The sequence below is a fragment of the Pongo pygmaeus genome, chromosome 11 (genome assembly GCF_028885625.2).
Source record: "Pongo pygmaeus isolate AG05252 chromosome 11, NHGRI_mPonPyg2-v2.0_pri, whole genome shotgun sequence".
NCBI classification, from domain to species: Eukaryota; Metazoa; Chordata; class Mammalia; order Primates; family Hominidae; genus Pongo; species Pongo pygmaeus.
In genome coordinates, this window is record NC_072384.2 from 77,751,954 (window position 1) to 77,775,095 (window position 23,142).

At 39.1% G+C, this 23,142-nt stretch overlaps 1 protein-coding gene across 1 annotated transcript; it reads right to left on the reverse strand.

Moving 5' to 3' along the window:
* Positions 1–2,218: 2,218 nt before the first annotated feature.
* Positions 2,219–22,154, reverse strand: LOC129031577 (cytochrome c 2-like). Its single transcript, XM_054478125.1, is given in 4 exon segments — positions 2,219–2,313; positions 10,168–10,273; positions 10,571–10,640; positions 21,988–22,154. Coding segments are annotated over 4 exon segments (438 nt in total).
* Between the last annotated feature and the right edge of the window lie 988 nt (positions 22,155–23,142).

The following is a 23,142-nucleotide window of genomic DNA, read 5'->3' on the forward strand; positions in this document are numbered from 1 at the left end:
ATGTTAGCCATTCTATTACTATTGTTGTTATCATTAATTTAGCCACCAGTCCATATACCTGAAAGAAATGCAATTTTAAAATACGTATACCATTTTTTAATAGTAAAACCTTTTTTAAAAACCATATGTCAACTAAAAAATGACAGAGTTCATAAATTTCAACCCTCATAAGTGTTGCAGCCTGCAGGGTGGCCATTCTAACACGCTGGGAAGCATAGTCTCCAGTCAGAAGCTGGAAACAGACACTTTGAGGGAAGGGCAAAGGGAACAGGAATTTATGCTTAACAGGGTGGCCAAACATACATATTCAATCAGCTATAGGAGGAGTCATGAATACTTATGAAAGAAGAAACAAAGTGCATGCGCAGTTCAGCTGTACGTCCCTTCATGGGGCCCACGTACAAAAAACAGCAGCATTAGCATGATCCAAGGGTGATGTTTTTGCTCTCTGACATCAAATGTAAAGCAGAGGACACGAAAACCCTCACTGTGCATTCTGGGTGGACTGGCCAGAACCACTCCATGGTCGGTGCGGCAGCATCAAGTGACTGGTTGTTATCAGTGAAAGGGCTAGTTTCTGTTGTACTCTTAGGGGAGAGTTAGCCTGGGAGAAAGTGTAACAAGCCATATCTGACCTCTCACACAATCATGGCTGAGAACTTAGTTTTCAAGATTACTCTGATACCCTTGGCCAAGAGACGGTCTGTTCAGTCAGTTGTAGGGCTTAGAATTTTACTTGTATTTCTCACATACTTTCTGCTAGTTAGGGCTAATTGAAAAATCACTGTACAGAAAAACAGAACTCAGTAGAACTAAAAGTTTTTTTTTTTTTTTTTGAGTTGGAGTCTTGTTCTGTCACCTAGGCTGGAGAGCAGTGGCGCAATCTCACCTCACTGCAACCTCTGCCTCCTGGGTTCAAGCAATTCTCCTACCTCAGCCTCCCAAGTAGCTGGGATTACAGGCATCTGCCACCATGCCCGGCTAATTTTTGTATTTTTATAGAAACGAGGTTTCACCATGTTGGTCAGGCTGGTCTCAGACTCCTGACCTCAAGTGATCCACCCACCTCAGCCTCTCAAAGTGCTGGGATCACAGGTGTGAGCCACCTCGCCCAGCCAATAGAACCAAATATTTGAAGGAGCACAAAAGTGTTAGGAAATTGAACCAACTTGAGAAGCCAGAAAATAAAAACAAAAATTTTTTTAAAGTACTGCTCAGAAAAATGACACACTTGTTTTTCCAAAGAACTGGCTATGTTGGTCTCCACAGACTGGCCAAGAAAGCACATGTCCAGGGAAGTCATATAGATTCAAAGAGCCCTACCAGAAAGTGTCTGAATTACCTTTTCCTGCTAAAGTAGTTCATCATACCTTTGATTGGCTGTACAACTAATAACACCACATTCCCAAAATACATACAAAATAAGTTTCCTAATAACTTGCTATGCAGGAAAATGTTCCTTTTTCTGGATTTTCATAAAATAATATGAAATTTAGTGACAGAAAACAGTTTCACGGATTTTGCTTTTGCACCTGACAAAATTTTTTAGTGACTTTGAGCTATACTTTTAGTTTTTCTTCTTTTATGAAAAGGATAATATATGCTTGTAAAAATTTAAACATAAGATTATATAAAGAAAAAATAAGTCTTCCATCTCCATTCCCAAGAAACACATACTTATCAGTGTGGTATGTATCAATAGCCAATAGCTATATAGATACCTTCATATATACACAAACATACATATTCTTGTATGTATAGAAAAAAACAATATAGAAAAGCGAGCCATTCTATAAGATCCATCAGAAATTTGCTTTCTTTACTCAATAGTGTATTATAGCTATCCCTCCATGTCAGAATAGGTAAAACCTCAAAAGTATAAAAATCCAAAAAGACTTTTATCTTCAAGTAAAATTAACACTCCAAGGTAAAAAGACCATGTTTATTCTAAGCAGAATTGCAAGAGAAATAACTTTCTTTTCTAAATCAGAATTTAACCTCAATGACAAATTACCTCCTTGAGCAGCTCAGTGAGGTTCTTGGATATAACTGGGGAATAGAATCTTCTAGTCCTAGCTATCAAATAATCTCAGTTATCTAATTTCTTCATGCTTCAGGTAAAATTGCACAATAATTTGATCACTAGCCTGTAGTCAATCTAAACTTGGATTTTACAAAGGCTTGGTTTGTTGCTCACATATCACTACTGGAGAAGTAGTCAGAGAGTAAGAAATGCTGATGGTTTCGCAAGCCAGAATGCAGACACGAACAAGTCTGACATGGGAGCAGGCAGGCTGCAAGCAACTATACAAACTAGAAAAAAGAATAAAGCGAAGTTGACGCATAGGGCATGACTGGTCGGGTTAACAGGTAAGTCAAAGAGCAATGAAACTGGGTTCAACAGAAAGATTGTATGAAGCGAAAATACAAGCAAAAAAAAATGCATATACATGTTTATGGTAGATAGCTTTTTTCTTTTTTGCAATTATTTACTACCCTCTTCCCTCTAAAAGAATGACAAACTATTGTCATGTGACTTGCATTCCTCCTTCAGGGAACGTATACCTTCTCATTTAATTGACATTGGCCTTGCCCACTTAACATAAGTTTTGATCAGTGGAATGTGAGCACCCATTATGTATGCCACATCTAAGCAGAAGCTTCCTGAAACATCAGGAGCTTCTTCCATGGCTCCTAGACTTTCCTTCTGCCACACGAGTGGGAATGTCCATATAGGTACTTCTTTAACCTGGGTTCTAGAATGAGAAGATACTTGGAGCAAAACCACATCCAACCACAGCCTATATGCCATGTGAATGAGAAATATTAATAAATGTTTTGTTGTTGCAGGTCCCTGAGATTTTGTTACTATAGCAAGTTGACATACAGAAATTGGTACCTAGATGTGAGGTGCTGCTATTACCAAAATATATGGCCCTATATTCAATACCTGACAGAGAGTGGCATGGAAACTATTATCGGGAGCTGGAAAAATGGTAACCCATGTTATACAGGGATAAAATATTTGGTGAAACTGTCACCTACAACACCTTAAACAGGTAAGAAATCTAACGAACATATACATAAATATGGGAACAAAAGACACTGTGGAGAGGGGTGTTTTAAACACTACCTATCAGATACTATGCTCACTACTTGGGTGATGGCATCCATACTCCAAACCTGAGCATCAAACAATATTCCCATGTAACAAATCTGCACATGTACCCTATGTACCTAAAACAAAAGTTGAAATAAAAAAATAAAATAAACCTAAAGCATATACAGCTCCAGGTGAAGAAACTGAAGAACAAAATGTTACTAGAGTATTTGGTCATTACTAGCTGTGTTTAACAAGATTGTACAAGAAGGGAACTCAGAAAAAGAACTGGCCTATTTATAAGCAGGGATTCAAGGGAAAATAGAGAATCCAGAGATCCTAGAAGTTGCCAGTCTGAAAGCTGCAACTATTTCTCATCTCAATTACAGATGAAATTTAAAATAGTCTTGCAACAAAAGCCAATTAAAACTCAGTACCGGGGCAAATAAATGGCTCAGTAAAAAACGTGACTCCATGAAAGCCTGACAAGCACAAAGGACGATTGACAAAAAGAACAAAAATCAAACAGATTTTCGGAGACAGTTGTGCTACGAAAAGTACCACTATCCTAGGTTTTTAAAAGACTGTAACTTAATAAAAACAATCTTTGGGCTGAAGTCACCTGGAGACTTGACTGGACTGGATGGATCACTCTGTCTGGGCTCAGCTGGGACTCCGGAACCACTGAATCACTCAAATTCTCTCTCCCCATCTCCTGGCTGAATCAATCTTTCCCCTTTCCCCTCTTCCAATAGTCTCAGGCCTCTCTCTCTACATAAGGTTTCTCCACACGCTCTCTCCAGCAGGACTGCCAACCTTCTTACATGGTGGTGTAGGTCTTCCACAAAATGCAAAAGTGTAAGCTTCCAGGTCTTCCTAATGCTTAGGATCTGAACTAGTATAAGATCACTTCTATCACATCCTATTGGTTAAAGTAATCAAAGTCAACCCGGATTCAGCATGAGAGAGTTCTACACAAAGGCATGAATAGCTGGAAGCATGGTTTATCAGGGGCCATCATTAGAGACCAGATATCATAATGCACAATAAATAAATATTTATTGAATAAACTAATGAATGGTAATCCACTGTAACAGACCACATTCTTATTTATGGTAGAGATGGGCATACGTGGTTTGAAATGACCACCCTATTTTTATGATCAAACAGCAATTTATAGAGCCATGATTTTCACATAATACTATTCCAAATACTTACCAAAAAAGGAAAACAAACCAAAAATAAATCTCTTGGTAAGATTAAAACAGAAAGATTCCATTTAAAAATTTTTATTTTATATGATTGTTGCAGTTTTTATAGAAGGACAAAAAGTTAAATGTGAGGAAGTGGTTGGATAGACAATAGTCATTAAAAGTGTATGAATCTGGCCAGAACCCCACATAAAAGTAGGAACATCAGATTTTGGGAAACCAGGACCCGTGTTCTAGTCCCAGTTTTGAGGACTAACACTAACTGTTTGACTTTGGAGAAGTTTCTGGGCCTCAGTTTTCTCAACTTTAAAATGAGCAATCCCACTACTGGGTATCTACCCAAAGGAAAAGAAATAATTGTAACAAGAAGAAACCTGCATCTGTATGTTTATCACAGCACTATTCACAGTAACAAAGATATGGTCAACCTCCACCAATGGATGACTGGATAAAGAAAATGTCAGCCGGGCACTGTGGCTCACACCTGTAATCCCAGCACTTTGGGAGGCTGAGGTGGGCAGATCACAAGATCAGGAGTTTGAGACCAGCTTGGCCAAAGAGACCAGCCTGACCAACATGGTGAAACCCCGTCTCTACTAAAAATACAAAAATTAGCCGGGTGTGGTAGCAGGTTTCTGTAATCCCAGCTACCCGGGAGGCTGAGGCAGGAGGATTGCTTGAACCTGGGAGGCGGAGGTTGCAGTGAGCCAAGATTGCACCATTACACTCCAGCCTGGGTGAAATGTCATATATATACACAACTGAATATTATTCAGCCATAAAAAAAAAATCATATCTTGTGCAGCAACATGGATAAAACTGGAGGCAATTAACTTTAATGAAACAAGTAAGACACAGAAAGACAAATACCTCATGCTGTCACTTAAAAGTAGGAGCTAAATAATGCATTCACATGGGCATAGACTGTGAAATGATAGACAAAGGAGACTTGGAAGGGAGGAGGAGAAAAGAAGGTGGATGATGAGAGATTACTTAATGGGTACAGTGTACATTATTTGGGTGATGGATACCCTAAAGCCCTGACTTCACCACTATGTAATCTATGCATGTAACAAAATTTATACAAATTTTAAAAAACAAAAATAAAATAAAATGAGAGTGTGGGAACTGTAAGTTTTCAAACATTTTCTAACCTTTGTACACTTTATTTGAAAGTAGTTTTATACTTAGGAGTAGGGAGGAAGGATATGGAGGAGTAGGGAAGGTGTCCCACTTCTCAATCAGAGTGGTTCTGTTTTAAACACTGTTTTGTTTTTTTTTTTCCCCATTTGGAGGAGGGCTGCATTTAAACAAGTGGTTCTGCAATAAAATATATTCGAAAATGAGAGATCTGGCCCAACCCCTCATGTTTTATAAATGAGGAAATACTGTCCTTTTCTTCACTGAAGCCCCCCACCTCTGTCTTTCATGCAACCCATGACTCACATGATGGTGCCCCACTCTGACTTGCCTTACTCTCATAGTATTATGTGTTTACATGAAGCCCCACTTTGTGGGGAATGAGAAATTCAAGCTGAGGAAATGCATGAAATTGTGATTTCAAACTCAAGTTAATCATAATGATCACAGAGTGAAAAATGCAAAGAAGAAAATTTGATTCTAAATTCTAATCTATGTTAATATTTTAGAAGAATGTGATGAGGAGGAAGAATAAGCAAAACATAAATGCTCAAAATTATTCTGTATTATACACAATATATTGTAGGACACAAGGGTTCAATTCAAAAAATTATTATTCTTGAAAAACAAATGGTACGTTGTTTCCCACAAGACCTACTGACTAGAGGTATACATCTGGGAAGTACTTCACTCACTAGTCTAAAAAAATTTTAAGAATGCAGGATCTGACAATGTTCCACTGCTTTCTGAAGAGTTCTCTCTGTACCTTCTGTAACACACAAATAATTGCCAAGTTAACTAATCTCACATTTTCACTTTAATTAAATGAAACAACACTTTGTCCTTTTAGATCCTTATGAAGACATGAACTAGAATTGCCTATGCTAAAAGTGATCAGTGTTCCTATATAATCATCCAATGGTCTAAATATTTTTAAATATATTTTTGTTGGTAAGTTATCACCATAACATTTCCTGGTCACTAAAGTCTCCTGGTTCCTGTTAACGGTACTACAAAACAAAAATACTTACTTTTTCAGATTTCATCACGATAGAAATCTGTTCTCTGATTAACATGAATCCTTTTCCTACTGGATATTTAATTCAAGTGTAGGAGACATTTTCAGACTTTAACAACTTGATAACCGTAAAGAGTTGTAAAAGTTAATTATTATTTCCTCTGCTCTGTCAGGGTACACCTAATTTAGACGGAAGTGCACTCAAAGAGTAATTTCCTTAGAGGTTCTCATCTTTCACAAAGTAGGCGTTGCACAGATATGATGCCCGTATCAGTTAGGGTTTCAGCAGATAAGCAGTACCACCATGATTGATGTGAATAAGGAATTTATTATAGGAATTGGGCCTTCCACAATTTGGGGAGAAGTTGAGGAGATAAAGGTCGAGAAAGGGACAGTTAAATGATCAGAGGAAAGTCAGTAAGACCACAGAGCAGAACTAGTGAAGACGACTATGGGAGGTTGTTGGAGTTAGAGAAAAAAATTATTCCGACACTTGTTAAAGACAGGAAGAAAGATGTTACTGAAGAAGAGACTACTGCGATGAGAGTTTTGCAGTAGGGAGAAAGATTGAGCTCAACTATAAATACAGGTCAAGTGGAGCTTACAGCTAAGGAGCAGGGTGGAAGCTCAGTGGACGGAAAAGCACTAAGAGGAAATGCCAGGTGTAAGAGGTGATTCTGGCCAAATCAACTTAACAGGATACTTGCTGAAGGCAGGCCAGGGGATTAGATATCAAAGCTGAGGTGTGAGGAATTTTATCAGATACCAAGGGTGGGAGATTTTTGCTAAACTACTTTAGCACAATTCTTGCTAAAACTGCACTAAGTGGATCAAAGACAGAGACCAAGGTCAGGGCCTAGTAGAGAAGACAGTTTAGAGGAGCCTGACTCAAGTCTGGTCAAAGGATCTTTGTTAATGGTTCTGCATCTGGTGATGGGCCTAAGGTTGTTGTAGATCAGCAGAGCAAGTACTTGGAAAGAAAGTTGCAAGCCAAACAGAGAAAGCAATGACAAGCCTGTGAGGGTAAACTGGTACCTGTGTTGTCTGTTTCTCCCGATTTCAAAGCTGGATGATATGAATGGCCTGAAAAACCGAGGCCCTTTCCTCTCGAAGCTCCACACAGTCCTGGCCCAAGACTTAGAAAAGCTATAAAAGAGTACGTGGCAGGAGTTGGAAGAGCTGTTGTCCCACCACACAAAGGTGAGCCAATAGATTAGTTACAAGTATAATTTGTAACTGGGGCCCTGAACTGACCTTCCAAATGTAAAAGTTTCTGCCTGACCCCTTTTCAATCTCAGACAAATTTCTCTTGTGACCAGCCCTAAATGAGGACTATATAGAGAATAATTTGGAAAATGCAGTTCCAGCTTAGCTAAATTGGCACAGTATAAAATCCCCACCATACCCAAAAGTCCCTTTATGTAAATTCATCCTAAAATGGATTTAAGCCTCTCAGAAATAATATATATTCAATAATAACACCTATCACAATAAAGTATTTTACTTATTGCATTCATTTGCAAACTTTCTTTCAACTTTTATTTCTTTACAGGAAACATTGCTATCGGCAAAGAGATACTTATTTTGCTCTAAGGTAAACATAAAGCAACATTCAACATATTATTTTTAACTACAATTTTTTAAATGGAAATCTACTTAAAATTTCTCCATTTCTACCCACCTGCCTTTTTTCATCTCAACTCTCCTCATACTATCTTCTTTCTACTTCCCGTAAGTCAAAAGTATTCAAGCTCCAAACCTGAGGGCCTTTTACCTCCCCCTGCAATATAGCTTTTATCAGTGCCACCAAGTTCATCTGTCAGGGTTGTATAAATCCAAACTGTAATTATAAATGTGGATGGAGTTCAAGTTCTTTCTCAGAGAGCTCTCTGGCCTCATGCCAATTAGGATAGGAGGTACATCACCTAATTCTACCTATTTGCAAACCTAACTGAGCTCTGAAACTGGCAACATCCTTAGTACACTCTTAGAGTCCCTACAGATGTCTCTGCCCTTATCAGATAATTCCTTCAGGGAGAGAATAACAAGCTCAGCTTTTTCTGAAGCCTTCCCTGGGCCCCCACAGGCGCTCTTTCCTACACAATACTGGCACTGGGCTCCATGAGGAGTGCATTCTCCCCGACTTACCAGATGCATTAAGAGTAAGCCTGGGCACTTAGCAGATTTAATGGAACTATCTGGAAATCATTGTTTGTCAATATGTTCCCCTCACTCTGAGAACTCTTTTAGGACATCTTCACAGGAGGCATATGCTAATATCTTTTTTATTTTATTTTGAGATAGGATCTCACTCTGTTGCTCAAGCTGAGTGCAGTGGCATAATCACAGATCACTGCAGCCTTGACCTCCCAAGCTCAAGCAGTTCTCCTGCCACAGCCTCCCGAGTTGCTGGGACTACAGGCACATACCACCATGGACAGCTAATTTTTGTATTTTTTGTAGAGATAGGGTTTCACCATGTTGACCAGGCTGATGTCCAATTCCTGGGCTCAAGTGATCTGTGCACCTCGGCCTCCTAAAGTGCTGGGATTACAGGTGTGAGCCACTGCACCTAGCCCACTAATATCTTAACTAGCTAATATATCATCCCCAAGATAATGGTGAAAAGCCACAAGGAATTGGAGCAGAAGATCCAAGTTTTGGTTCTGGTGCCAGATCTCTCTAGGTGTCAACACAGAAGGTAAAACCCACATCACAGGGCCACCGTTGTGAAGTGTAAATGAGGTAACAGATGTCTTATCCTCACCCATAATGATTCCTGACCTAGTCCACTACCCATCCCTTTGGTACAGACTCAGCTTCTCCTTCTTGCATTGGGCCATATCATTTGGGTGATAGAACACTTGCAGGACTGCACAGCTGCTGCAGGGGCTGCCTCACACTACACAAAGCCACTGTTCCCTTCCACCCAGGCCCTGCTGTAGACCTGCCCCACCATGCATCTCTTATATTTGCTGTAAGGGGGTGGGGTGGGGGCTTTTTCCACATTTATGATGAAGGTTTTAGGGTTTTTTTCTCCCTCTCTTTCAGTGTCCCTGCTATCCTTCCCTGCAAATTTACCTTCATATTACTCAGGATTAGCAAAGTATCTTAATGTGGGAAGATTACATATTATATGATACAAATATTTAAAACATTGGACACGCTTTTCTCCTTCTCTCTTTTATTTTAAGTCACCCAAGGTCAACAATTTGCTCTTTTTTCCCAAAAACATTCCTAAGGTAAGATCAACTATGTGACCTTATTTTCCCTACTTTTTAAAAAGTTGCTTTAAGTATTGTTTATAATAAAAAGCAAACACATAACCAAGCACAACTTAATGAAAATTAAAGCTAAGGTCTTCTATATTTACATTCCAATTACAGAGAAATAAGTATGTGGAAGCCATCATCAATAGTAGTTGTTAGACTTACAAACTATTTTGTGCATGTAAAGACTACTGAACAACAACAGATTTTAGTTTCCTTCCTTCTCCTCCTCCATCTTGACCTATCCCCTTCCTTAGCATGCCAACAAAAGCGAGTTCAGAATCTGAAGGGCTCCTGATCAGTAGATCACACACAATAAAAAATATCAACCTTTATTTTAAAATGTTAAACTTACTACAGGCTGATCAAAAAAGATCAAATATGACTTCTCTAAACGTGCAATTTTTGAAATCAGAAATTTTGGCTTACATTTCCGAAGTGAAGATGTTGCCCATTTCAAATATTGAATAAGATCTTCTCTCTCACTCTTCTTTTTAAGACTAGAAAAGATCATTTTAGTTCCAGGGATATATTTCTTTCTTTTTTTTTTTTTTGAGACGGAGTTTTGCTCTTGTTGCCCAAGCTGGAGTGCAATGGTGCAATCTCTCCTCACTGCAACCGCCGCCTCCCAGGTTCAAGCCATTCTCCTGCCTCAGCCTCCCAAGTAGCTGGGATTACAGGCGCACACCAACACACCTAGCAATTTTTTGTATTTTTAGTAGAGATGGGGTTCCACCATGTTAGCCAGGCTGGTCTTGAACTCCTAACCTCAGGTGATCCGCCCTCCTCGGCCTCCAGGGTGATGGGATTACAGGCGTGAGCCACCACATACAGTCCGAGGGATATATTTCTTTGGGTTCTCCAAATATTCCATCAGAGTCTCTTTTCCCCATACAATACCCACAAAGGTGAAGGTAAGTTTCAAGTTTGTGTAGTTACATTTGTAGGGCTCACTTTCTGATCTGACCTACATATGTGAACAAAAGATTAATCTTGGACTCAGTAGGGAGGCTATTTTAACTGAGACTTATAGATCCTGACCTATAAGAAATTTCCAAAATTTGTCTCCACTCCTTGGCTTCTCTGTAGAAATCCATACTGTAGAAACAGTCACATACTGTTTAGGGTCTTCTATGGTAAACCAATGAACTACCACCAAAGACATATTATGCTTAAGCAGTTTCTCATCCTCCAAGAATCACAGTGAGTTCCTTCTAGAAAAGGTCTTAGAGATCATGTAATCCAATCTCTAATTTTGCAGATTAGTAAATGATGGTCCAAAGCTTGTCCTAAGATTACAAAGCTACCTAGAGTCAAGAATTTATGACTACTAACTCATATTTCCATGTTTTTTCTACCTATCATACCAAGCTGCCTCTATTCAGATCTCCATCAAAATCCATGATTTCAAAAATCCAGTTTTAAGACAATAGAGAAAGGTTCCTTTCTTTTCTTTCTAAAACCAGTCAAAAAGAACATGGAGAAAGAGAAACAGAAATGCTACCTTCACTTTTGATAAAACCTTTGAGGAAGCACCTGTTATAATTGTTATAATTAGAAGCCTACCAAGGTCATGAAACCTAGACCAGAGTGTAATGACACCTTTCACTAAGCATCTCTCCAAAGTATGTGACACACTCTGAAAGGCAAAGGCATAAGCCTTTGTTTAGCTCAAAAAGAATAGGATATATCTGCTGGCCATAAAAGTCTTCTTAAATTCAGTTTGACACCATGGAGGACCAGGGGAGCCAGGATGAATGAAGAAAACATAAATATGTCCTCTTTGAAAGAAGCACTCTAACTTATATTATAAGGTACAAGAGAAACTGCAAAGGTAACATAACCCCAGGCCTGCCAGTCTTTGCCAGCTGAAGTAAAGAGCCAAATAACAGCCCCACCAAAACATAAACCCATACCTGCTCAGGCATATGTTATCTCCAATATAACTATGGGTAAGGAAGACATCAAAACTAACTGGAAAACTCAAACCATCATCCTTATTTTCCTTCTGCAAATAACTAGTCCAAAAAGATTATCTTCATCAGAAGATGGGTAATAATCAAAAATAACCAGCACAAGAAAGTACTGAAAATACACACAATACACACAATACACACAGTACACACACATACACACACACACACACACACACACACACACACACACACCCCCCACATATATACACACAGCAGAAAGGAATATGAAAAGCAAAAGTTAGGCCAGGCATGGTGGCTCACACCTGCAACCTGCAATCCCAGCACTTAGGGAGGCTGAGACAGGTGGATCACTTGAGCTCAGGAGTTCAAGACCAGCCTTGGTGACGTGGTGAAACCCCATCTCTACAAAAAATAGAAAAAAGAAATGGCCGGGCATGGTGGTGCACGTCTGGGGTCCCAGCTACTCAGCAGGCTGAGGCAGGATGATCGAGTCCAGGATGTCAAGGCTGCAATGAGCTGAGATTGCACAACTGTGCTCCAGCCTGGCAACAGAGTGAGAGCCTGTCTCGAAAAACAAAAACGAAATGTTAAATGAAAAATACACATCAGAAATTATGTATTAATAAATAGGCAGATGAAAATCATAGCCATATTTCCATGGATTCAAAAAAGGCCTTTATGAATTAAGGGCTCAAAGTAGAGTGTTCTAGTCTATTTTCACACTGCTGTAAAGAAATACCCAAGACTGGATAATTTATAAAGGAAAGAGGTCTAATTGTCTCACAATTCCACATAGCTGAGAAGGCCTCAAGAAACTTACCATGATGGTGGAAGGTGAAGAGGAAGCAAGCACCTTCTTCACAAGGCAGCAGGAGAGAGAAGCATGAAAAGGAGGAATTTCCAAACACTTATAAAACCATCAGATATTGTGAGAACTCACTATCATGAGAACAGCATGGGGGAAACTGCCCCCATGATCCAATCACCTCCCACCAGGTCCCTCCCTCCACACGTGGAGATTATGGGGATTGCAATTCGAGATGAGATTTGGGTGGGGACACAGAGCCAAACCATATCATTCCACCCCTGACCCCTTCCAAATCTAACATCATTTTTACATTGCAAAACCAACCATGCCTTCTCAACAGTCCCCCAAAGTCTCAACTCATTTCAGCATTAACTCAAAAGTCCATAGTCAAAAGTCTCACCTGAGATAAGGTGAGTCCCTTCCTCCTATGAGCCTGTAAAATCTAAAGCAAGTTATTTACTTCCTAGATATAACGGGGATACAAGCAATGGGTGCATACACCCTTTCCAAATGGGAGAAATTGGCCAAAACAAAGGGGCTACAGGCCCCATGCAAGTCCGAAATCCAGCAGGGCAGTCAAATCTTAAAGCTCCAAAATGATCTCCTTTGACTTCATGTCTCACATCTGGGTCACGCTGATGCAAGAGGTGGGTTCCCATGGTCTTGGGCAGCTCCACCCCTGTGGCTTTGCAGGGTAAAGCCCTGCTCCTGGCTGCTTTCACAGGCTGGCATTGAGTGTCTGTGGCAAAACAGGCACACATGCAAGCTGTTGGTGGATCTACCATTCTGGGATCTGGAGAATGGTGGCCCCCTTCTCATATCTCCATTAGGCAATGCCCCAGTGGGGACTCTGTGATGGGGCTCCAACCCCACATTTCCCTTTCACACTGCCCTAGCAGAGGTTCTCCATGAAGACTCTGCCTCTATAGCAGACTTCTGTCTGGACATCCAGGTGTTTCTATACATCCTGTGAAATCTAGGCAGAGGTTCCCAAACCTCAATTCTTGACTTCTGTGTACCTGCAGGCCCCATACCACATAGAAGCTTTCCAGGCTTGGGGCTTGCACCCTCTGAAGCAACGGCCTGAGCTGTACCTTGGCCCCTTTTAGCCATAGTTGGAACTGGAGTGGCTGGGAAGCAGGGCACCAAATCCCAAGGATGCACAGAGCACAGAGCAGCAGTGCGGCCCTGGGCTTGGCCCACAAAACCATTTTTCCCTCCTAGGTCTCAGGCCTGTAATTGGAGGAGTTGCCTTGAAGGTTTCTGACATGCCCTGGAGACATTTTCCCCATTGTCTTGGTGCTTAACACTGTCTTGGCAATTAACTCCTTGTTACTTACAGAAATTTCTGCAGCCAGCTTGAATTTCTCCCCAGAAAACAGGTTTTTCTTTTCTTTTCTTTTCTTTTTTTTTTTGAGATGGAGTCTTGCTCTGTCGCCCAGGCGCGATCTCAGCTCACTGCAAGCTCCGCCTCCCAGGTTCACGCCATTCTCCTGCCTCAGCCTCCAGAGTAGCTGGGAGTACAGGCACCCACCACCAAGCCCAGCTAATTTTTTTTTTTTCGTATTTTTACTAGAGACAGGGTTTCACCGTGTTAGCCAGGATGGTCTCGATCTCCTGACCTCATGATCCGCCCGCCTCGGCCTCCCAAAGTGCTGGGATTACAGGCCTGAGCCACCGCGCCTGGCCCACGTTTTTCTTTTCTGCCACATGGTCGGGCTGCAAATTTTCCAAACTTTTATGCTCTGTCACCTCTTGAACGCTTTGCTGCTTAGAAATGTCTTCTACCAGATACCCTAAATCATCTCTCTCAAGTTCGAAGTCCCATAGATCTCTAGGGCAGGGGCAAAATGCCGCCAGTCTCTTTGCTAACTCATAGCAAGAGTGACCTTTACTGCAGTTCCTGATAGGTTCCTCATTTTCATCTGAGACCACCTCAGCCTGAACTTCATTGTCCACATCACTGTCAGCATTTTGGTCAAAACCATTCAACAAGTTTCTAGGAAGCTCCCAACTTTCCCATATCTTCCTGTCTTCTGAGCCCTCCAAATTGTTCCAACATCTGCCCATTACCCAGTTAGCCATAGTTGAAACTGGAGTGGCACATTTTGTTTTTTTTTTTAAGACAGAGTCTTGCTCTGTCACCTAGGCTGTAGTGCAGTGGTGCCATCTCAATTCATTGCAAGCTGCGCCTCCAGGGTTCAAGCAATTCTCCTGCCTCAGCCTCCTGAGTAGCTGGGACTACAGGCGCATGCCACCACACCCGACTAATCTTTTGTATTTTTAGTAGAGACGGGATTTCACCGTGTTAGCCAGGATGGTCTTGATCTCCTGCCTTGGCCTCCCGAAGTGCTGGGATTACAGGTGTGAGCCACCATGCTCAGCCATTTCTTACACATTTTTAAGTGTCTTTATAGAAGTGCCCCAAACCCCTGGTACCAATTTACTATACTAGTCCATTCACACTGCTATAAAGAAATACCCGAGACTAGGTAATTTATAAAGGAAAGAGGTTTAACTGACTCACAGTTCCACATGGCTTGGAGGCCTCAGGAAACTTATAATCATGGAGAAAGATGAAGGGGAAGCAAGGTACCTTCTTCACAAGGTGGCAGGAGAGAGAAGTGTGAAGGAGGAACTTCCAAACACTCATAAAACCATCAGATCTCGTGAGAACTCAATGACTACAACAAGAACAGCATGAGGGAAGCCACCCCCATGATCCAATCACCTCCCACCAGGTCCCTCCCTCGACATGTGAGGATTATGGGGATTATAATTCGAGATGAGATTTGGATGGGGACACAGAGCCAAACCATATCATAGAGCTACAAAGACGCTAGTGGAAAATGATAAAACAGAAACATATAAATGACAGCAAAAAGGGACAATGCTGCTGCTAGCACAATCAGACTTCAAAATACTGATAAAAATGAAATGGAAAAAATAGTTTTAAATGATCATTCCAGCTATCAGCTCTAAGGTCAAATGACAGATACAGAAGATACTCAGACAAAGAGATACAAGATCTGCACAACCGGTGGCCGAAGTAAGATTTTTTAAAAAACAAATGAAATAGAGTAAAACTATTACAACATATAATTCAAGAAAACTTTCAAAACTAAAGGCACTGAATCTATCAATCGGAAGAATATAGCATGTCCCAGGAGATAGTGAAATTGATCAGTCAAGGTCTAGATATAGCCTAGCAAATTGGCTAACTCTCAGTAAGACTTTTACTGAAACATAGGGAGAAAAAAATAAAATAAAAAACCAAGTAACTCATAATGGAAAGCCATCAGGCTGGTTTCATATTTCTCCAAACAATAATTCAACATAAAGCATATAAAATCCTGAGCAATTAAAATGTCTCCCAATAATTTTACGACCAAATTATCATTCAAGTGTCATAACGATCCCCAGCTGTTTTTAAACATCCAAAAACTGGGACAATATAGTTCTGGTGATACTTTCTTATTGTTATAATGAATAGAAAACCATCCACTAACCAAAAGATAAATGAAGATAATATGGTAACATCTGGGAACACTCACTGGTACTATTTAAATGTAGAACAAACATTAAAAACAACTATGGTAATTATGGTTACATGGGGTGTAAATGATATATGGCATATCAGAGTAGAAATAACAGCATACCTAAGTGGTAAGAGTTGGAGACTATGAAAAATGGGAGGTTGTATAAATATTTTGGCTTTCTCATCCTTCATAGTGGAGGATAAGCAGATGTTGCTTAATGTAGATCAATCTAATTGTAGAGGCACATGGATATTCTTTAAAGTATAAATATGACTATCAAAATTATCAAACAGAATAATATTGGCAAATAAATTTAGTTGGTAGAGGGACAGGAATAGGAGAATTTCAGGAAAAGTGAACATACATAATTTCCTTACCATGCATAATGGTAAATATTTCTTTTGAACTATTTGGATTTTTGTATAATGTAAGTATTTCAAAATATTTTTAAAGTTATTAATACATTTATGATTCAATGTGCTCCTACTACATCCACTAACAAAATTTGACATGACAATAAGCAAAAGATAAAGACTTAAATCCCTAATAAGATAGTTTAGCTAATATGCTAATCTCATGATACGATTTCTTTAAAGGCCCAAGAAAACCAGGGTTTGTATCCTAGTTCCACCATTTATTAGCATAGAATCCTGGAAAAATCATGAATTAATTCAAACAATTTGTTTCTAAAACCCGCTTCAACTATCATTGCCCAAAAATGCAAGTGGTGCTTCAACGCACTATAAAGACATTATTCTCAAAAGAAAAATTTTATCCATTTATTGATGTTTTTAAAAATACAGTACGGCCAGGCACAGTGGCTCACGCCTGTAATCCCAGCACTTTGGGAGGCTGAGGTGGGCAGATCACTTGAGGCCAGGAGTTCGAGATCAGCCTGGCCAACATGGTGAAACCCCGTCTCTACTAAAAATACAACAACAGCAAAAAAAAATTAGCCGCATGTGTTGGCGCATGCCTGTAATCCCAGCTACTCCAGAGGCTGAGGCAGGAAAATAGCTTGAACCTGGGACACAGAGGTTGCAGTGAGCCGAGATCACAACACTGTACTCCAGCCTGGGTGACAGAGTTAGTGAGACTCCATCTCAAAAAAAAAAAAAAAAAAAAAAATTGAAGAAGAAAGAAAAACACAACATATATGGTTCAACATCACCAATCATTAGGGAAATGAAAACCAAAACCACATGAGATAGCACTTCAAACCCATTAGGATGGCTGTTATCACAAAAACAGAAAATAAGTGTTGGTGAGAAGTTGGAGAAATTAGAATCCTTGTGTATTGTAATTCACAATGGAATTGTGGAAACATAAAATGGTGCAACCACTGTGGAAAATGATATGGCTGTTCCTCAAAAAAGTAGACACAGAATTATCATGGGATTCAGCAATTCCACTTCTGGGTATATACCCAAAGGAATGAAAACATGGACTCGACAGATATTTGTACACCCATGTGCATAGCAGCATTAGTCACAAGAGCCAAAAGGTGGAAGCAACCCAAGTCTCCATCAATGGATAAATAGATAAACAAAATGCTATCTACATATAATAGAATATTATTCAGTCTTTAAAAAGATAGAAATTTCAACACGTTACAACATAAATGAATCTTGAAGACATTATGCTAAGTGAAATAAGCCACTCACAAAAGGACCAATACTGTATGATTTGATTCCACTTGTATTAGGTACCTAGGGCAGTCAAATTCACAGACAAAAAGCAGAATGTCAGTTGCCAGGGGCTATTCAATGGGTACAGAGTTTCAGTTTGAGAAAATGAAAATGTTCTGGAAATGTATGGTGGTGATGGTTGCAAAACAATGCGAATGTGCTTAAAATGACACAGAATTGTAAGTTAAGATGGTTAAAATGGTAAATTTTATGTTATATATATTTTGCTACGATTTTAAAAACCACATAATATAAGATTATTGGTATAATCATGAGTTTTGTAAAACTATATTCTACACAAGTCATATGGGACAAAGAATCTTTAAAATTGAGAATTTCTGTATTCTTCTGAAAATAAAAATAGTATAATTATTTGCAACAGAAAGGTCATACACAAAAAAATAAAATACGGTTGACAGTGCACCACAATTTTTATTAACACTGAACTACTGACTTCCTGGTTCTTCTTACTTATTGAAGTCTGTTTTTAGCCAAGCTGTGCTAACATATTTTTTAAATCCTTGTTTAGTTTTAAGTAAACTTATTTTAAAATCCTAGTGCAATTAACATAGTAAGCTACTTATTGGTCTTATTTCATCAGCAGAACTAACAAATAATAATATTATACCCTCAAATTAGTCACAAATATTACTTAAATAATCCGATTTAGGGAAATTTTATTTCTAATTCTTAAATAATATTAAAACCAAGCCTTATACAGCTTTCAACTGTTGGCAACAATCTATATAATAAAAGGCATATTTGGTATAAGTTTTAATATTATTTCAAATCAATGCTATTAAGGAATAAATTCCTCAAACTACTGGCAGTTAGAGGAACAACATTGGCTTAAGACTGCTCTACAAATTAGAAGTTCAAAAATTGTGCTTATAACAGGATAATAATAATAAAATGACTCTATAGAGAAATACTACTTTAAAAATCAAAAAGCTATATAAATGCTAACAATGAAGATGAGTTAAAAACTGATCTATTCAGTAGTCTATCAACTGAGAATCCTATTGCAATAACTGCAATGCAAGTTTAATACTACCTGCCCAGAGTAAGCGCAGACTCCATAGTACCTTTGCTTCAGACACCAGCTGCAAGCTCAGGGGCCCCCAAGCCACCCAAACTTCCAACTAACTGGCTACAAATTTGGGGGTTCCCACAACCTCGTCGACTTCAATAATTTATTACTACAGCGACTCACAGAAATCAGGAAAGAACTATATTTACAATTATAGTTGTATTATAAAGGATACAAATCAGGACTAGTCAGGGGACGAGACCCATAGGGTGACAGCTGGGAGGGTCCCAAATGAAAAGCTTCTGAGTCATTTATCTGTGCAATCAGGTCTCATCACTCTCCCAACACATGGATGTGTTCACCAACTAGGAAGCTCAACCAGAGTTCCAGTTGAAAGTGTCTAAAGTTTTTAATTGGGGCTTCATTAGACAGGCATGATTGTGTGAATCACTGGCCATGTGACTGAACTCAACCTCCAACCCCCTTTCTGTTCCCAGAGGTCAGACTTACTCATCTAGCTCAAAGCCTTAATTCTGAAATCACCTGATTGGTCCTTGCAGTTTGGTCAGCACCCATCCTGAAACTATCTGGGAGTTCACTGCAATTCATCTTATAAACATAAACTCAGGTCTTGGTCCCAGGGGCCAACTATAATAACAAACATACTCCTGTCACTCTAGAAATTCCAAGGTTTTCGAGGTTCCTTGCCAGGAACCCAGGACAAAGACCAAATTATTACCAGTACCTATTACCAGCATTTTTGCACATCCCAAATACAATGATATTGTGTTAATAATAAATATGCTGATATTTTAAAAGATGATAAAATACTACTGACTTGACAAATATTAAATTTTATTCAATGTACTTTTAGTATAAGTACTTTATCAACTATGTATTTATAAATTTATTTACTTAATTTCTTAATTTGTTTTTTTTTTTTTTTTGAGACAGGGTCTCACTCTGTCACCCAGGCCAGAGTACAGCTGTGACATCATGGGTCACTGCAGCCTTAACCTCCTGGGCTCAAGGCATCCTCCTGCATCAGCCTCCTGAGTAACTAGGACTAGAGGAATATACCACCACATCTGTCTAATTTTTTTTTTTTGAGACAAAGTCTTGCTCTGTTGCCCCAGCCGGAGTGCAGTGGCATGATCTCGGCCCATCACAACCTCCGCCTCCTGGGTTCAAGTGATTCTCCTGCCTCAGCCTCCCAAGTAGCTGGGACTGCAAGCGCACCCCACCATGCCTGGCTACTTTTTGTATTTTTAGTAGAGACGGGGTTTCACTATGTTGGCCAGGCTGGTCTTGAACTCCTGACCTCGTGATCTGCCCACCTCGGCCTCCCAAAGTGCTGGGATTACAGGCGTGAGCCACCACACCTGGTCTAAGTTGTTTTTTTTTTTTTTTTTTTTTAGAGATGGGGTTTTACCATATTGGCCAAGCTGGTCTTGAACTCCTGACCTCAGGTGATCCACCCGCCTTGGCTCCCCAAAGTACAGGGATTACAGGCATAAGCCACCACGCCCAGCCATCAGCTAATTTATTTTTTGTAGAGACAGGGTCTTACTACATTGCCCAGGCTGGTCTTACAGACCAAGTAATCCTCCTGGCCTCAAGTAATCCTCCCACCTCAGCCTCCCAAAGTGTTGGGATTACATGTGTGTGCCCCCATGTTTGGCCAATTATGTATTTATTTTATATGTAAAAGTAGTCCTTTATTATGAGTCTCCCCCAAATAAAGATATGTTGAGGTCCTAACCCCTGGTAACTCAGAATATGAGTTTGTCTGGAAATAGAGTCATTGCAGATATGATTAATTGAGATGAGGTCATATTGGTGTAGGATGAGCCCTTAATCCAATATGATTGGTGTCCTTATGAGAAAATGGTCATGTAAAGACAGAGATGCACAGGGGTCATGTAATAACAAAGTCAGAGATTGGAATTACGTAGCTAGAGGCCATAACTAGAATTTCACCCATAAAAAGGAATGAAAAGCATCACAAGAAGTGTTGATTGCCATAAAAAATTACTAGACTTAGTTTCTCAGTACCACCTGTTGTATTCCGGGTTGTTTGTTGTAATTTTGTTGTTGTTGTTAAATAAACATTTCCAATGGGGGGGAAGGAATGAAGTACTGATACATGCTACAATTTAGATGGGCCTTGAAAACATTATGCTAAGTGAAAGAAGTCAGACACAAAGGGTCACATATTATATGATTCCTCTTATATGATCCAATAGGCAAATCCAAAGAGACAGAATGTAGATTAGTGGTTGCCAGGGAATAGGGTTAAGGGGGAATGCAGAGTGATTACTTAATGGATGCAGGTGTTCTGGAGTGATAAAAAAGTTTTGAAAATAGGGAAAGGCAGTGATTTTACAGCATTATGAATGCACTAAATGCTACGGAACTGTACACTTTAAGATGGCTAATTATGTTATATAAATTTCACTTCAATAAAAATAATAAAAAGAAATAAAAAATAAAATAAAATCCTTTCCAAATAGTAGTGACTTGAAATGCCAACCTATAAGATATTCTGGGCCCCAAGAAAAGTTTCAAATAGAGTTATACCCTATTTTGAAAAAAGCTGATATATATATATATAAACTCAAAAAAGCTGATATATATATATATAACCATATATATATTTAACAGGATTATCATATTATAATCTCCATTCTCAGAGATTTTATATATATATATATACACACACACATATATATCTCCATATGATTATAATATCCAGGAATGACAAATTGCTTTGCAAAGATAGTGTAGTCTTTTCCAACCACTTCGATCTTAATCCTAAGATACTGTCTCACTTTACCCTCTTCCCACAAACAAAAAAACATGCTGAATATACTCTTCAAACTATATAATATTTCTCCCACTCTGCTAAAATCAATACTACACATAGCATCACTACTACCATTATACCACTAAAATATGATTTTTTAAAAATCTAGCTTATACTTTTTCAAGAAAAATGTATTAACTAAAATCAAATACCCTGTATAGGCAAAAACCTGTTCCATACAAGATTCTTAATTCTTCTGATTAAAAGGATGATCAGTTATCCAAATGCAGGTCTTATGATATAAATCCATATTTCAGTAATATGTAAAGAGTGGTCCATTTTTAATGCTGCAAATTAGGAAATCATTATAATGCCAAATCATATGCTTTATTCTTTCCTACAATGTATCTGGTTCTCTCCCACAACTGTTAGTTTTTACCTTTGTTTTTGTTTGCCTCTGTATAAGAAAATCCTGGTGCTTTTCCTGTTTTTCAGCCAAAGAGGCCCCAGAGATTTGGACCAGTCTTGTGTTTTTCACCTTTTTCCACTGTGTGGCACAGAGCACATTTTGGAATGAAGGTCTTCTTGCCTGCTTCAGCATCTCCCATGTTGCTCTGCAATGGAACATTAAAACCACAAACCAAAAAATATATATATATTAGATTTTCAAAGCTGGGGAGAAAAAAGAATTCCATCATTTTGGCTAAAGTGAATGCTGATGATGTTAAACAAAAACATATCCTTTAAAGCATGCAAGCTTTAATGTATGGGTGCTCAAAAACACAGATATATTATAGCATCCAATTTCATAAAGACAATCATCTCATTAATTAGGCTTATTTTAAGTTTCTAGCCATAGCTACTTCAGAAACTGCTACTGGTATCAAATGGGTTACTTCAGCCTTCAAAGAATTATATTAATTTATCCAGGTCAATCATATTCCTTTTCATTTCTAAAAAGTGCATGTGCAAAAGATGATGTAAAACATATAGTTCTAATTTTGCATCCCCTTATTTAAAAATAAGAACAGAACAAATAGGAAAGGTGTTTAAATATGATATTACTATGAGTATTGATATGTCTACAATAATCAAACTGTAAAAATAAAAATTATACAGAAAAGAATGCAGCCATAGAAACCTATATGTAACATAATTTCTCATTTACTTTACATTCTTAGCTATAGATACCAGATTAGATCAAGCATTATCTGAAAGCAATCAGAAATAACATTGTTGAGTTCAGTCAGCATTAGTATGCATTTAATACTAATGTAGTGGAAAATACACAGTTTTAAGTAGTAAAGACCTTACTGGGTTGGGTGCGGTAGCTCATGCCTGTAATCCCAGCACTTTGGGAGGCCAAGGCGGGCAAATCACAAGGTCAGGAGTTCGAGATCAGCCTGGCCAAGATGGTGAAACCCCGTCTCTACTGAAAATACAAAAATTAGCCAGGTGTGGTGGCGGACGCCTGTAATCCCAGCTACTCGGGAGGTTGCGGCAGAGAATTGCTTGAACCTGGGAGGCAGAGGTTGCAGTAAGCTGAGATTGCGCCACTACACTCCAGCCTGGGTGACAGAGAGAGACTCCCTCTCA